This window comes from Aythya ferina, assembly GCF_964211825.1.
Source record: "Aythya ferina genome assembly, chromosome: 2".
In the NCBI taxonomy this organism is placed as follows: domain Eukaryota; kingdom Metazoa; phylum Chordata; class Aves; order Anseriformes; family Anatidae; genus Aythya; species Aythya ferina.
Genome location: NC_140297.1, coordinates 44,104,342 through 44,120,873, shown reverse-complemented (window position 1 = coordinate 44,120,873; position 16,532 = coordinate 44,104,342). Strand labels below are relative to the sequence as shown.

The following is a 16,532-nucleotide window of genomic DNA, read 5'->3' as shown; positions in this document are numbered from 1 at the left end:
CTATATTAAAGACGGGGCTTGGTTTTGTCTTTTAAACCTCTATCATACAAGCCAGTGCACAAGGAAAGACACCTATTATAATTTGGTAGACAAACGTTAACAAAAGCTGCCTGCACACATGCACACGCGGAGAAGAAATTCAATGTTAACATTGCAGGAGGCTGTGATGATGACAGGAGTACTTTTATTGTCATCTCTGCTGGGGGAAAATAAAAAATAAAAAAATATTTAAAAAAAAAGCCTTATCTGTGCAAATAACCTGAGCTTAGCTTCATTCCTGAGCAACCCATTTGCACATGTGAGTATGTTTTGTCAGTTCTGTCTTTAGGTAGGGATTAAAATGAAACGCTGTGCAGTTCTCATTTTCAGAATACTTGTGCTTGTTTCTGTTAAATAGATTAGTGCCGTAATAGTCCCATCCCCCCTCGGAGACGTGAACGTTGTACAGTAAAAATCCCAAATACATGCTTTTCTCCCCCCAAAAAAAAATGCTTAATTGAACTATTATGCTTAGTTTTCCTGATTGTATTCTGCTCATTAAATGAGAGCGAATCTGAATAAGAACTGAAAGCAAAGCTAGAGGCAGAGGACAATAAAATCTATGGCTATTAATTCAGCTGAAATCCTCAAACATGACTGCTTCCAACTTGTTATCTTCCAGACACTAGATTACTTCGTTCTTTCAGTGACTACTGCTAGACAGACGCATCCTGTTGTGATAAAGGAGACCAGCTGGATTTAGGACTGCAGCTTCATGTTTGTGGTATGACTGACCATATGTGATTCTCTGTCAAGTTTGCAGCTTTAATGGTAAATCTCCACCGTATTTGCACTTCAATTCATGTTTTTTTTTGCTGATTTGCTAACAAAATAGGGGGTGGCTTTGTGCAGCTGGTTTGCACTAACAGAGGTTGCACTGCGGTCTCTGCAAAGTGAAGGAAAGCTCCTGCATACTTGAGAGTTGCTTTGAGATGGGTTTTCTTCTTTGTTTGGTATGTTTGGGGGTGTGTTTCCTTTTGTTTTCTAGTTTTTCCTGATTTCTTCATCTTGGTTTTATTTTCTGTTTTTTGTTTGTCTGTTTGTACTGTTTTGTTTTGTTTTGTTTTCTGTTTTTATTTTTTTAGGAAGAAGTGGCATACCTATGTTTCTTTAGGAATATAATTTTGAATTCTTACTCTGATCGTGGTTTTTATCTGGCTTCACCAGAACTGAATAATCCTGTTAATTCTTATTGTCTTCCTGCCTGCTTTGAGAAATGTATGTCTGCAGAGTATGGGCACAGGGAAAGTATATGCTTGTGAAAGAAGCATAACAGACAGCAGATAGAATTTGGAGAAGTTTGGGTTCTTTTCTTTTTTTTTTTTTTTTTTGACTAAGGAGGAGTGCTATCAAACCCTGGCCAATTTTGCTTTATTTCTGATCTCAGTGTATTTTAATTGGCAAGTCACTGCTGGTGAGCCTGCGTCCCGATCTCCGAGGTCCTGTCCTGCTCCGGGTGAATCCTTCCCATCCACTGAGGGCTGACGCAGAGCCTTCCCTTGGGAGAGGCACCAAATGCCATTGTAGCAGCGTTTGTGTGGGAGCCTGAAGAAACAAGCCAACCACTTGCAGCAGGGGTTTGCCAGAGATGCTCAAGTTCACACGTGCAGTGCTGCGCACGCATTGTTAAAAGCTTGTCCCCGCAGAGTGGGTTTTGGAGGCAGAAGCCACCTCGCACCACCTCGCAGTGACTGCATCTCCACCTGGGCTGGAGGGTTGGCATTTTGGCTACAGGTTTGTAAAGCGTCAGAGTCTGTGCTTTCACATAGCTTGTGATTTTCAGCCTGTTTGGCACATCAAATCCAATGGAGTTCAGTATCAGAAAGCACAACACGATGTATCCGAAGCCCCAGCTAAATGCAGTATTGGCTCCTCCACATTCATCTGTTTTCAGTTTCTCTCCCTTGTTCTTCTGCCACACCACAGCACTGCAGAAAATCCCGCGTTCCTGCAGCTTTTGATCTCCAGTTACCCTGGGTTATTAGGCTGTCGTGTTAGCTCTCCCTATCCCCAGCTACGATTTGGCCATAAAAGGTTCGGTGGGCAAGAGCCGAAGGTACCTGTGATGTTTGGCTGTGGGCAGAAGGGCGAAACCAACATTAATATTAGTCTTCAGCTTTATGAAGGCAGAGAGATGAGGAGCAGGGGCCTCTTCTCAGTCATCAGGGTTGAGAAATTATTGCTGCCTGAAGAGTGGTTTGCTTTTCTTGAGACTTGAGAGCAGTACGCATCGGAGCAAAGGCCAGTGGTGGTCACAAGGATATGGAGGAAATGCAAATAGGAAAATCCCCTTCTTTTTTTTTTTTTTTTGCTCTACACAAGTTTTACTAGGAACGCACAGTGAGTTTATTATCAATTTGAATGGGTTACTTTCACCTCCATTCTCTTGGCTCCTCTGAGCTTTCTGGGTTTCAGCCAGAAAGTCAAATGCCACAGGAAAATCTCATCATCTGAGATTCGTAGCCTGAGGGCAATTGGAGAGGCATCAAAGCTGCTAAGCCAGCCAAGTGCCTCGAAGTCCCCCTTTTAAACAGAGAGAAAGTGTAGGTTAGCACCCCATGCCCAGCCCCGTTTTCGCTTTGGTCAAATACTGTGGTTGTATTTTGTGTCGGACAGCGTCTTCTCTGCACCTTATCAAACACTTGACCAGCACCTCAGTTGTAGTGATCAACGTTTGCAAACAGCGTCTTTTGAGAAAGGGTGGGAGAAAGGGAGAAATTATGATTTCTTTTCACCCTGGACCGTCAAAGCCCAGCAGCTGAGCACAGCAGGAGAAGGGGGGAGCAGCTCCATCCTCCACCAGCGAGGAAGATGCTCGGCAGCACCGGGTGACAAGATGGGAGGGGAGGGATGCTTCTGGATGCATCGCTGCACCTTTACGCTTCCCCTCCAGGATTCTCAGTGTCAAGCCCTCGATCCAGGAGGAGCAAGAGAGGAGGCGCCCCAGGAGCAATGCAGGCATGTGAGCTTCTGCTCATCCCATGAGGGCTCGATGGCTCTCCACGCATTGGGGTGAATTTCTGCCCTTCCACCACGCCTCAGTGCTGCAGGGAGGAGGGAGCAAGAGGCGAGGGTGCACAAATGCTCTTCCCAAAGCATCCCTCTTTTGGGGTAGGTGCTGGCCACGCGGGGAGCTGGTGAATAGAGGCGGAAAGACTGAGGCTGGTGATTTGTCACTTGGTTTTGCTGGTAATTCCTCTAAACAATGAGCAGGCAATCTTGTAATGGGCCATAGATTTCCGAGATGAAAGCCAGCTCATTACCGTGTAGATGTGAGTGTTTTCCAACAAAGAGTTCCTGAAATTGAGGGGTTAGTATCCAATTATTTATGAAAATTGTGCCTATATCTAAGTGGAGGCTGCATTATTTAAGTACTCCGAAAGAAAAGGGTGCACTTAAGCATTTTGTGCATATCCCAGATCTGTTTCCTTTGAGGCAAACCTAATTTTTCCGGAGCTAAAAGCTGTCCAAATTAAAAAGGAGCAGTGCAAAACAAAAGCTCTCAGCCTGTGTCCCCCACGGGGCCAGACCACGGCAGAGCATTTAGCAAGGACCACGCTGCTGCCTGCTCCGACAGCGTGATGCTGGTGTGGACGTCGTGTCGGTGCTGGGGGCAAATAATACCAGCCCCACCTTCTGTTTTGAAGTGCTGTTCCCTGTTGTGTAAATCGGTTTGCTAAAACATAGTGGTGTTGGTGGTTGTTTTCTCAGACAAATGCAGTTCAATACTCCTCAATAGCTGTTTTTTAAGGCACTAGACCCCAGTTTCCCAGCCTCTAAGCCAGGATGTGTGAGGTACCACAGGGTGAGCTCTGCGATGAACCATAACAGCCCTGTCCTGCTGCTGCTAGGATGATAGGGGAACGGCTCTGACTTGTCCAAGGAGTGCATTCAGCAAGCAAATCTGTGTATTATTCCTTCAAATCAAAACAGGCAGTGACACCCTAAACTAATGTAGCGCCTACCAGAATGGTACATTCGCTCTAAATGTATCCCAGAGACTATTTATTTTCTCATTACGGAGAGTATGCTGGCCCAATGTAAATGTCAGTGAACTCGGCGCCTTTAGTGCAATGAAATGGGTAGATCTGAAGCTGCGGCAGGTCAGAGCTGGAGCCTAGGAGCTGCTGAAGAGCACTTGCTTCCTCGTTTCTTTGAGTGCATCGAGTCCCCCTGCCTGCTGGGTTGAGCCCATCGTCCTCAGAAGTGCAGTGACTGTACACACACCTGCAGGACCTCGGGGGGAGAAATTATTCTTCATGAAGTCTTCATCTAGCATGTTGGGGTGTGGTTTTTTGTTGTTTGGTTTTGCTTTTTTAACGAATGTTTTTTTAGGCTGGATTTTAAACGCTTCCATATCCACTTTAGGAAACGTGAAATGTAAGAAATGGTGCTTAGTAAGAAGCAGTAAAACATCTGTATTATTGGGACGTCTAAAAACTGTCCTGAAGTCCTCAGTGTTAATGATCAGCATCCAGTACAAGGTGGTTTCTCCAACAAAGAACCAGCTCACTACAAAAGCATCTCGCTCTGTCTGTATAGCACATACCAGCCTTTATTAGGGGATCAGCTGATTATTATTCTGCTACCAGCCTTTATTTTCTTCTTCCTCTCTCTCACAGGAAGACTGCATACAAATACAGCAATCGATGGAGGGGAGATATTCTTCCTTTACGAGATTAATTACAAACATAGGGATGCAGTGTCTAGCCTGTGTGTATGATTGATCTTGTAGGAGGAAATGCAATAGGAAACTAACGCTTCCTTTTAGCCAGTAAGCAAAGTTCAAAGATGTTTACATTCTGCTAGGTAAGCACAGCTGTCTAAAGACGCCAAGACGGATGGACTGTCCTGTCAGCACAATTCCTGCCAAGGTAACAGGCTACGCCGTCTCTGTGGACCTCTCTCCGGCCAGGAGGCTGTAGGGCCAGAATCACTAATTTAGCAAACAGCTTAATTGTTGCACATTTTTATTATTTTTATAAGCGGGGAGACCCACGCCGAGGCGATGCACTGGGAGGGGTGGCGAGTGGGTCGCTGAGGTTGGTGGGACCGTGCTGTTTTTTTTTTTTATTCCTTTAAAACCTGGCTGGTGTAAGGAGCACTCTGCGTACTCTTTCAGCGGCTCACAGCGTGTAGTTGTGGAAGCATCTGCAAGAGGTGCAGTGCTTAGCTGCCCTCGTCTCTGTTTGTGCATAAATACAGCCTTACAAGCCGTGGATTTGGCTCGGGGTCCTTCCTAAAAGGCTCCTTTCATTCTTGGGCACAGGCTGGTGCTTGCATTTAGGATGAGAAACAGAGTTAAAGGTGAGGGATCCAGCTTAGTGACTCAGCCCTCTTCCTGGCAGCGTTTTAAATAATAGATGCACTACTGCTGATACTTAACTCCTGCCAGAGCTGCTGAAGTATACGGAGTATTTGAAATATTGATAAAACGCTGAATCTCTGCTCAGACAGAGGAGATCCCCACCTGGGGCTGGTTTTCTCGGAAGGCAAAAGAAACCAGCGGGGGGACCCCAGCTTTAATACCTGGTAAGGGCCTGAAAACCCCTCCCTGGAGGTTTGTGGAGAATCCCGACATCGATGCTGCAGCCCGTGTTGCGTTTGTACATGCGTATAGGGAAAGGGCTTTAAAACAAGGGGTGTAACACATACAGCACGGTGAGCGCAAGGGGAAGGCGGGCTGCCTTTGTTCCCATCTCCCCCCCTGTCGCTGGGTCCGGCGGAGTTCAGCTTCGGATTGACTTGGCCTTTTATTTCCTTCCTCGAGGTCTGGGGCAGCAGGTCCTGCTGGTGCCCGAGCTGCCTCCGAGTTGCAGCCGGCGTGGCCGCCGTCCTTCCTCACATCCCTCTCTTTGTGCGTGCCAATCCTGCCGGATGAACGGGGATCCGCTGGCTGTTCAGCAGCCGGTTTACTAGGCTTGACAAAGGTTATTGCAATAATTGATGTTCCTCTTCTAATAATTAATGTTAATGAGTCCACTAAACAGTAAACAAGACAACAAAGAGCTGTTAATGAGACAGTCTTTACTCATTTGTTTAATCTTTTAGTAAGATAATGGGCGATAAATATATCGCTATTCAGCCATCTTCAAGTCCTTAATGCGTGGAGAGTGTTTTAAAAAGAGATTTGAGCTAATTTTTTACACTTGCCTTCAGTAAATTCAGCTGACTGGGTAGGTGGGGCATCTGAAAGAGTTTGGAGACCTATATAATTAAGTGCCTTGACATTCTGCATCTGAAGGACATTGGCAGATATCCAAACACTGTGTTCTGCTCTCAAACCATTTAATTGAAACCATACAAAGTTGGGGGGGGGGGGAGAGGAGGAGGGCAAAAAGAGAAGGGAGATCTTGGCAAAAACCTTCTGTGCGTTTTTTTTTCGCTATTGGATTGACCAGACAGGGCAACAAAGCTGATAAAACAGGATTAGCAAAATTGCATTGTTGGATATTATATGCTGTGTGACATGTACTACAGCAAAGGAATTTGGCAGGATTAACCTGCAGAGGATAAAGATGTACCAGACAAGCGGGCTGAATTAATAGACTGCTGTGACCAAAGCAAGGAAATCTATTTGCATGGAATATTAACAGCGATAGCAGAGCCCTGGCGGTGGAGCTGCACTTGCTGCACAGACCCAGAGAACCAGGCTCACCAGGCAAAAATTTGTTGTAGAAAAAGCATCTCGTTGGCAGGGTTTCTCGTTACCCCTTCCTGTTTCTAAATGAAAAATGCTGATTCATGGGGAGAATGATCTGGGTGATTGGGTTGTCTCCCCCCAGACAGAGAAGTTAGTTTTCCTTTTTCTAGGAGATGAGGTTCTTCTCCTAACTAGTGTCATCCTAAAATAAATATTTGGTTTGGGTGTTTTTCCTCAGGGCACATAGAGCCAGCCAGCCAACCAGCATGGGAGAATGCAGTGCTGTAGGTGTTGGTTACTCAGCTGTTGAGGAAATTGTACGCTTAAATACGTGTAACCTAGTGGAAATTGTAGGAAAGCTTTCCAACCATGTCGTGTTAGAGAACGTGGGAACTGTACCCCACAGATGAATGAATAAAGCCATGCTACATAAAAATGGAAGAATATGGATATTTCAGGTTGTGCTCTAAAACCACGTTGGACTATTCGAGGAGGTGAAGAGGCAGAAAACCAGCCTCCATCTGTGGTACAGTAAGGGCAGAGAAAGTCTTTGATTAAGTGTTCATTTCTCACTCATCTGCTGTACTTCTGCACAGGTTGCCTGAAAGCTTTCACAAGGTTTTAAACAACCCTGAAAAAGGCTCCTAAAAGGCTCGTTTGTTTTTCTGTTCCCACCCACAGTCCTAGTGGCAGACTCTGGTGTTCCCATGGAAGAAGGGATGCACAGAAAGCATTTGGCCTTATCCTGGGTGTGACATGGCGTGCTTCACCCGGTGTGCTCCCTGCCACAGCGCGCAGGGAAGGATCTGCTCAGGGGAATCATCTCCATTTCCTCCAGCAGCTCCATTGTAGAGCCTGTTTCTCCAGGATGTCTCCTGTTAGCGCGTACGTTCATAGCTTGTCTGCCTACCGTGACCACAGCTCCCATCTCTGCAATGGAAAGACAACATATGGGGTTTCCTTTGCATTAAACGGCGTGGTGGGGAGGCTTGGGGTGCACTCTCCTTGTCAGCAAAGGCAGAAGTATTGCCTCCACATCAAACACATTTCAGGAGAACTACTGGAAATGAGCAGCTGGAGGACTGCTAGGCCTCACACCACTTGCTTTCTCTCTGGTTTGCTGAAGGACTCCTGCGTTTAGTTCTCAGCCCCAGAGGTATGGGGTCATGGAGAGGAACAAAGGGCCTGCAGACTGGGTATTCGTGGGTCCCAGCAGGACTTTTGGGGGCAGGGGGCGCCATCCCAAATGCCAGCACACCGTGCAGCTCCTGGCATTAGACCAGGCACGTACAGGCGTCTCATCTGCCTCAGGTAAGGTGTGTGCTGAGGGGTGTGAGGCTGAGTGACAGAGCAGTGCCGAGGAAGCCACACAGTCCCTGGGGCACCGTTCTCCTTCTGACAATGCCCTGGCACCGGTGAAGAAGCAGCAGCCTGTTTCTTCCGTGTCTCTTGGGGCTTGGCTGAGTTTCTAGGTTACTTCCCCTGCCTGCAAGCCTCCATCCTCCTGAGGTGGAGGCAGGACGTGAATAGCAAGGATGCAGCCGTACCCGTATCGCACTGCAGCAACCACCTCTACAGAGCTGTAGATCTCGAGAGTGGCACTTGCTGGGGGAGAAGCACGCTTCACGCTTTCATACCACTGTAATCGGGTGGGGGCACGTAACCTGTGGGGTCGATGGACTTAACTCTGTCCCTTTGCTTTCCAGCACGTGATGGATGGAGCGCGGAGGACCTGGGGCCCCATCGGGTGCCGTGCAGCAGCTGGTGTTGTGAATCAGGCCGTCGCCAGTCGGAGAACGGCTACTTCACAACACCAGGGTGGCACCGCACCACGCTTCGACCGCTGGCCGGGGAGGAGCGGAGGTTCCCCAGGACGGACGGGCACATGGCAAGGGGGAGCACAGCCTCGCTGCCTCCGCCCCAGCCCAGACCTGCAAAGGTAATCAGGTGCTCAACTCCTATTTAGGCACCAGCCTCCCACGGCAGTCTGAAATAGAAGTTAGGCCCCTAAATATCTCTGCGGGTCTGGCCCCGAGGCGCCCGGCCTCGCTGCGTGGCGCGGGGCAGTCCTGTCGCGGCTTCTGGCAGTGGGTGGTGGGAAGCTGTGGGGTGAGCATAGCCCCTGCGTGCTCCACGTGTAGCCCAGCGGACACCTCGTGGCGTGTCGTCCTGTAAAAGGTGCTGTAGGCAGCGGGGAAGAAGCCAGGCTCCTTGGAAATGACACTGCAGCAGCCCCAGGTGCGTTGTAATGAATGACAAAGTATGGAAAATAAAGAGTGGGGTTGGCCAGAAGTGGTGCCGTCGTCTGCTGTTGTTAAAACGGAGGAAATGTTTGAATTTGCATTGCTTGACAACCCCCCAATAAATGGCTATTAGACCCACACTGTCCAGAGGGGCCCTATAACGCTTGCCATGTGTTTCAGGTCTGAATTTCAGGCTCTTCTACCTCCTCCCTCACACCATAAAGCCCACATGCTCTTAGCTTTAAGGGCTGCAGGGCAGCACTTCCCACCTGGAGCCACATCGTGTTCATGGAGGTCCACAAAAGCTGATGGCTGTGTGCACCCAGTAAGTGAAACAGAAACCCTGCTCAAGTTTTCTCTCTGAAAGCAGCCACATTCTCATGGGCCCAAGATGTGCCTTTCACTGGTGGGGTGTCAGGACACATACAAGGTGAGCGATAGTACAGGACAGCCTGGAAATGCAAGTGTGAAGTGGCAAAGGTGGTTGTGATAGACAAATCCTAATTTTCCTCTTCAGGTGGGCTTTCTCACAGAAGCAACCTTGCGTTCCCTTCATAGCAAAAAGCCACACGGGAGATGTATGGGAGGCTCTGTCATTCATTAGGAGAGGGCAGTCTGGTGATGTAGCTTAGCACTGGTGTTTTTACATTGACGGGAGGGAAATTAAGACCCCGTTTCTATTTCAGGCACCATGGCAAGAATGAGCATGAATTTGTCAATCTGATGTGCAAGAAGTATGTTTTATTAAACTTGTCCTCTGTTAATGCAAAATGTGTCCTCTGTGTAGTAGTCTCATTGTTTATTATAACCTTGCTTTAAAGCCAGATACCTTTCACTGTAAGGTTTGTTTCATGGGGTAAAATACACAAGCCTTTAGAAACGGGAGGTGACAGTGAAATAACCTCAATAACCCCTGCTCATACACTCTATTTACATTGGCAGCTATTCAAATATGGAATTAAATATCATTTCATCTTACACTGTGAACTAGAAAACTGTTCGACCTATTCAGCTGGTCTGTAAATACACATAACATTTGAAATAGGCTAGTGCTTAATATCCACTGCCGGGTGACCTGGCAGACTGTCTCTGTACTTCGCTAAGTGTGCTGTGTGAAGGCACAGTATGTGTAAGATGGCTCATTTTCGGTTCCCTTTGTTAAAGAATTTCTTGGGAAGTCACACTTCAGAGGTACCTTTGGGGCCTTTATTGTACTCTGTGTTTCTAACTGGAATCCATCACACTTTATGCTCTTCTGAAGTGATTTCCTAGCAAATTAATGCGTGCCATAATGTAGCACTGCTGCTGAAAATCAAACGCTCCTGCTCATCATTAAGGAGCCTGAGCGTGCCATCCAGTAGGGAGGATCGTGGGCTGAATAGCCAGCTGTCAACTTTAGATGATGGAAGCAATTTCTGTTTGCTCCATTCAGCAGTTAGAAGTACTTAATTTTAGCATGTACTACAAATGAAAGGTGAACGCACAGAATAAATAGCTCAACATGGGTTTTAAATGTGTGTGAGTGTTATTCTTAAGTAAGCCCCTGTGGTTCCCGTTCATTTTAACAGGAGTTCTTGCTGCTGGGATGGAAAATCCTCACATGTGCTGGGTTTCTGGTAGCCCCCCAGACTGGAAGCCCTTGCAGTCTGTGGATACCCATGGAGAGCTTCCTGGTGCTTTCTGGATCCTTTTTGGTACTTGTGGTCTGTTTCTTCCCAAAGTACCACATCAGAATTGTTTAAAGACCTACTTTTGTAGTTTTAGTTCAGTGATGGGGTTAGAGCAAAGCCTATCAAAACTGAAACATGGGGCTGTAATCTCGTGAGATTATTATTATTATTATTTCTAAAGGGTTGTTACTGAAAGTGCTTTTTATATTTAAGCAAACAATACTTAATTTCACCCTCGAACCCTTTAAAATCTGAAGGGTTTATTTTTTCAGTTCATCTGTGTTGTACTATGGCTGTTTTTCTATTATTTTGAATGACTGACTCTTGTTTCTTTCTTCCACTTGCCAGCAGTGCATGCAGCACTTCAGAGAGTAGCATTCTGGTGAATTTTGCACTTTCTCCTGCATGCAAAAGTCACGTTGACAGTCACAGTAGGGCTAAGCAGCTCTCATGTTGTGTTTTCACATGCATGCTGCTTTGTTATCACGGACTACCTCATGAAATGTGGCATTAATGGGTTTCCTTTTCAATTCTTTAATAGGGCTTCCTCTTTTGCAAACAACTAATATGAAATTAAAATGATATTTCAGACCATTGAAATACCAGCATTCAAAAACAAAAAAGAGGTGGGACTGAACTGTTGTATCCACAAACCTGAGTCAAGTTTTATTTCAGTGCCATAAAAGCATCTCAATAGGAGGGAGAAAATATGGAAAGTGTCTTCAGGCATCTTAACTCAAGAGGTGACACTAGGTAGGAAGGAAAGGGGCTTCTCCACAGCTACCATTTTAGAAGCCAAGGCACGTCTTTGATAGAAAGGCTGATCAGATTAAATAACCTAAGAAACCCTCCTTTATTTATTCTGACACCTCGCCTGGGCTTGGTGCTTCAAAATCACTTCTGTACAACTTGGACTTTGTTCAGCACGTGGCAAGACAATGGCCAGCGGCAAAGAGAGCACAAGAATGGAAAAAAGGCAAAATGAGCAAACAAAAAGAAGCCGAGAGGGATGGGGATAGCATCCCTGCAGCGAAAGCTGAGGATGTGAAGTCAGTCTGCCTTGCCCAGGTCTCCCTGTGGTAAATGACTGACAGCAACGTTTATAGTTCACAAATACAAGTATTTGTATTATATATACACGGCAGTGAAATCAGAGTCCTTTCAGTGGATCGTCAGGCCTCAAAAATACAAATAAATGGGGCTGAAACACCCCCACTGTGCAATAAAGTTGTACCACAAATAGTGTAGAAGTCACAAAGTAAAGCTAAAAGTCCATTTCACTCCAAGGTTGATATAAATGAGAGATGAGAATAAGCAGTCTCTGCAGATCATATGGACTAAAAGAAGTTTTATAACCTATCCTTCAGGGAGATACTCCCTGCCTAAAAGCCAAAGCAGAAGAGGTTTTGCTGTGTCATACTCCTTGTCCTTATTTTTAAGGGAAATTCCCCAAATTACATTTCTTTGGCAGACAGTTGCTGCCATTCTTTAACAAGGCTAGCTACGTGTGCCTCAATAAATGAGTTTTTATGTTGTATTTGATTAGACCTAGTTCTCCAAGCATTCACTAACAAGAAAGAAGTACCCAGCCTAGCTTGCATTCGCAAGCTCAGTGCACAGAGCTCCTGCCACCTGAAGCGGCTGCTAACGCTGCAAATTACATCTTATACCAAAAACTGTGGCTGAGTTTCATGGTCTTAGAGCTGAAAAGTCCAGCAGAGGTTTGAGCAGGAGGAGAAATAAATACTGGAGGAGAAATAAATAGAAGGTGAGGCGCCGGGGCTTGTGAAAGGCAGCACGCAAGGCCGGGCCTGCACCTCTTCCTCAGGGAGTGGCAAAAGGCAGAGGGCTTTTGTGAGGGTTTTTTCCGTGCCTGTTCCTTAGGATGTAAAAATACTAGTTTCCATAGTGACAGCCACGTGGCCCGGCACTTACCCCAACTCCGGAGACACGTTACGGAAAACTCTCTGAGGATACAAATCCCCATGCGCCCCAGGAACCTCGGCACTGCAGCTGCTGGTTTCCAGGGCAGCACTCCCACTCTGCACAGCCTTGCCCTTCGTCAGAGTCTAATTTATCTAATTCATTATTTGGTTGTTCCATCTAAACTTGTGGTTTGTTTTGTCCTACCTCGGGGACCGCCAGCCTGAGCTGTGGTACGACGGCAGCATCTCCTGTGATAGCTCTCCAGTGACAAGAAACGTCTGTTTCCCTCCAGGAGTGGGTTTTGGTCCCTTCCCACTTTCTGCTAGTCTAAATCCAAAAGTGTTTCATTGCATTCTGACAGCCGTGTTGCTGAAAAAGCCCTTCTAGTTTTATTCTGTGAATTAAAACCATGTTGTCCTCAAGCCTGGAAATCAAAATGGCAGCATCCTGGCAGCCTGAACGCAGGTCGGGGAAGCAGAGCTGATGCTCCCTGCCACTGGCCCTGCCAAAGGAACAGCATTATCCTGTCATGGGGGAAAAGCATGTGTTTTCAGGGGAAAGTAACCCTTTAACACCAATGCCTCCAGCCTCGGCTCCCCTGCCAGGGCTGCCCATGTCCTGGGTGCTTCACAAACTCAGACGCCTTCACTGGGGCCACATCTTCACTCACCCTGCCCAAAGACTGACTGCCTCAAAGGTAAGATCCAGAAAAATCCCAGATTGCAAAACACAGATGTTCAAAATGACTGAAACATTCGGTGACCAAGAGCAGCCTCACATGAGCTTTCTATTTTAATAAACTGAACAGCACCGCCTTGTCATGGGAGCTCGTATCCCTGCAGCATGGCTTTGTGTATTTATTCCTTGCTGATGTTGCTTTTGATCGCTACTAGATGAAAATGAAATCTTTGATGCTTCAGGGCTGCTGGTAGGACAGATTCAATGAGATGAAAACGCATTTGGGGAAATACCACTGAAGCCAGTTTTTGTTTTAATTTCCGGGGACATGCAGGGCTCTAATTCCTTCACCATAAAACCCTGGAGATATGAGGAACCACAGCAGAAGAAAGGCATGATGGAAACACACATCAAAAGTCTGTCCTAACCCACAGAAGCAAACGTCTTTCAGAGGCATGACTGTTCCCCCCATAATCACAAGACTATTCCTTTTGAGGGCAGTATCTTCACAGGCTTTGTGATCACTTCCAAGGGCTGTAGCACCACAGCATGCTCCCTGCATGCTGGCCCCACAGCCTCCTGTCTGTCTGTCTTCAGTCCATCAATCTGTCCCATCACTTCTCTCTCCAGGTTCCTCACAACCCCACTGTGGGGTGGAAGAGGGGACCGAGCCCCTTCAAAGCAGTGTGTCCTGATCCTGCACACCCCATTCTGGAGCTCAAACACATCCTCTGCTTTTGAACCAACCATCCAGAGGAGGAATCATGGCTCATTTCTAACCACATAAGCGGCCTAAGGCAAATGGTGCCATACCGGATGATTTACACAGTGTAAATCACTCTTGTGCACAATCCCTGTGGCTCAAAGCTGACGTGAATCAGTTTATCCTACATCTGAAGAATCAGGTCTCTTCTTCTAATTTAAGCACATGACTGGAGTCTACTGGGCCTCTTAAAGCTGGTCAGGGAAAAAAAAATACACTTTTCCCCATACATTCATGGAAGGAAAAGTCCAAGTTTGGAAACAGCTTAATTGAAAAAAATCAGAGTGTTCCTGAATATAACTGAGATCAGCAGTGAGAAATGCTGGGATTTTCTCAGAGGGAAAAAAATACCCAAACCACTTTAAAAAAAAAAAAAAAAATCCTATAAAAATAGCACTAAATAGCAGTGAGCAAAAATTCTGGTGTGCTGAAATTAAAGTTTTCTTTTGTTGAATGTAAGGAAAAACCCACGGCTAGTGGTACTTGCAGCTGCTAAAGGCATTTATGTACATGAGGTGCAGCAGCAGGGGAAGGAGCGAGCTTTGGGCCAGGCACGGTGCTCTCCTCCTGCTTTTCCTGCCATGTCAAGGGGGCTCAAAGGGACAAGAAATTCAGACCTTTTCACATTTTCTTTCAGCATTTCCCTGGCTTTCTCTGTCTATGCCCAGCACATACCACAGAGGGGTTATGACACACAGCAGGGTTGCTAAGCATGCTTACGAGGAACAATGACACAGCCCCAACCATCCCAACTGAGGGTCGCACAGAAACAGATTTAAAGACCTCCTAGCCGATTGTGTGCCATAGACAGGGACACCGGCTACAAAGAGGCCAACAAAATCCCACCAGGGAGGAGACCTCACCACACTGCAGCCCAAAACTGTCTCTGCCACCCAGGTCTCCATGTTGGAAAGGTTTTCTTGAGAGAGGAAACAAATGAAGCTGGCTGCAACATCAGCCCTCAAACCTCCCAACAAGCCACCAGACCTGGTACCTGGTGTTATTAGCAGGACTGATTTGCAGAGTGAGGTCCTCCACCATGCACGAGGCTTGGGGCTGTGTTACTATGGACAGGCCAGCATCGGTCTTTTGCACCATGAATACACTGATGCAAATACACTGGTGAAGCAGTATGAGAGTTAATAAAAAAACCTCGTACCTTCCTCTTGTTCAAAACCACGGTTTGGGTGAGGAAGAGGTCCATGAGAAGAGTCCCAATGCCTTTGGGAAATAAACTTTTGTTTTCATTTTAGTTACCCTGTGAGGGAGCAGAGCAACCTGGGTGAGTCCCCCTTTTGTCCCATGGCAGGCTATTATTTAGCACAGAAAAATGAAGCAGAACAACTACAAACCCAGGTAAGAGTTCCCGAAACTCCCTATAACGTGTTTCCCCTGACGATATGAGCTCTATTACATGGCCACTACATAGTAATTTCACCTTCATTTAGAGCAGAAGACTCTGAAATGGAAACTTGGGGGGAAAGAAGCCCTTCCAGACTGAAATCAAAACAAATCACATTTTTGCATATTAATTAGGCTCCTGATTGAAAGTGTTCTAGCTGCTCACGGAGGAATATCAACAGTAGTTGCTGCTAATTTAAGCCTGGCTAATTAAAAGGAAAAAGAAAAAAAAAAAAATTGCTCCCCTAGAAACAGCCACACGCAAGATGCATTCATGCAGCACATTTCATCAAGCTCAGCTTATTATATGTAGGCTTAGGGAAACAACCCGATGGGTTTTTCTCTCTCCGTTGGCTGGGCTTTCCACACAGCGCGTGGTCTCCAGGCCCCTGCCCCTTGCCTGCAGAGCTGTGGTTGGGACCTGTGGGAGCACAGGGATGTTTGGGGGGGCTTGGGCAAGGCTTCCCCACCTGCATGGGACGTTAGAAGTGGCTGAGCTGGGACTGTCCCTGTGGTGGAGCTTGCAGAGATTGTCGGCTGCCAGAGTGGTGTTGAGAGGGATCCAGCTCTTTCCCCAAAGTCTCAGTAGTGGAGGGTGAAATTAAAGGGTTATCACAACCTAGAAGGATGAAACACCGAGAGCTCTGCATTAATGGCTCGGAGATGTATGAATGAAATTACCAGGGCAGCACGGCCACTCATATTCACTATTTTGAAAGAATCGGGGAAAAGGGTCAGATCTGCAACCCTCAGATCTGTGGGGACCACCTGGGGACTGGGTCTCTGTCTGTGGCTGCTCTGCCCCCATGGCTCCTGCTGTTCCTTTTTACTGAGCTGGGTTTGTGCTCTGCAGCCTGAGCGCAGCAGAGAAGTGCCTGGGCAAGCCTGCTGCCAGTCAGCACATTCGCACCAAAATGGGAAGACGGAGTTTGTTCTCCACCCTTATTTTTTTATGGTTATTTATTGTGCCTCTTTGAATTTGCATCCCAAGGGCTTCTGTATGACAGAAATGTAATAGTATTAGTCACCGTTTTACACATTAGGGAACATAATATTTAGCACGTACAACAATTTCCAGCTTCCAAGTGCCACACAAACATTAAAAACACACAGTATTTTTTACTTTTTTATTTTATTTTTTATTTTTTTTTCAGAGAGAGCTTATGCTT

The 16,532-nt window shown here is 46.6% G+C and overlaps 1 protein-coding gene across 4 annotated transcripts in view; it reads left to right on the top strand.

Annotated features, from left to right (window-relative positions):
• The window catches only part of LOC311430588 (uncharacterized protein), a 64,304-nt gene extending 53,157 nt beyond the window's left edge, over positions 1-11,147 (top strand). The window contains exons 3-6 of one of the 4 annotated variants that reach the window (XM_084507319.1): positions 8,389-8,621; positions 9,106-9,250; positions 10,494-10,619; positions 10,944-11,147. In XM_084507319.1, coding sequence (XP_084363445.1) covers positions 8,389-8,621; positions 9,106-9,250; positions 10,494-10,619; positions 10,944-10,970 — 531 coding nt within the window. In that variant the 3' untranslated portion in view covers positions 10,971-11,147. Of the gene's footprint in view, positions 1-661; positions 811-1,426; positions 1,917-7,363; positions 7,568-8,388; positions 9,697-10,493; positions 10,620-10,943 lie in introns of those variants that run through there. The other 3 variants (XR_014688888.1, XR_014688889.1, XM_084507320.1) reach the window with 3 other exon arrangements.
• The last annotated feature ends 5,385 nt before the right edge of the window (positions 11,148-16,532 follow it).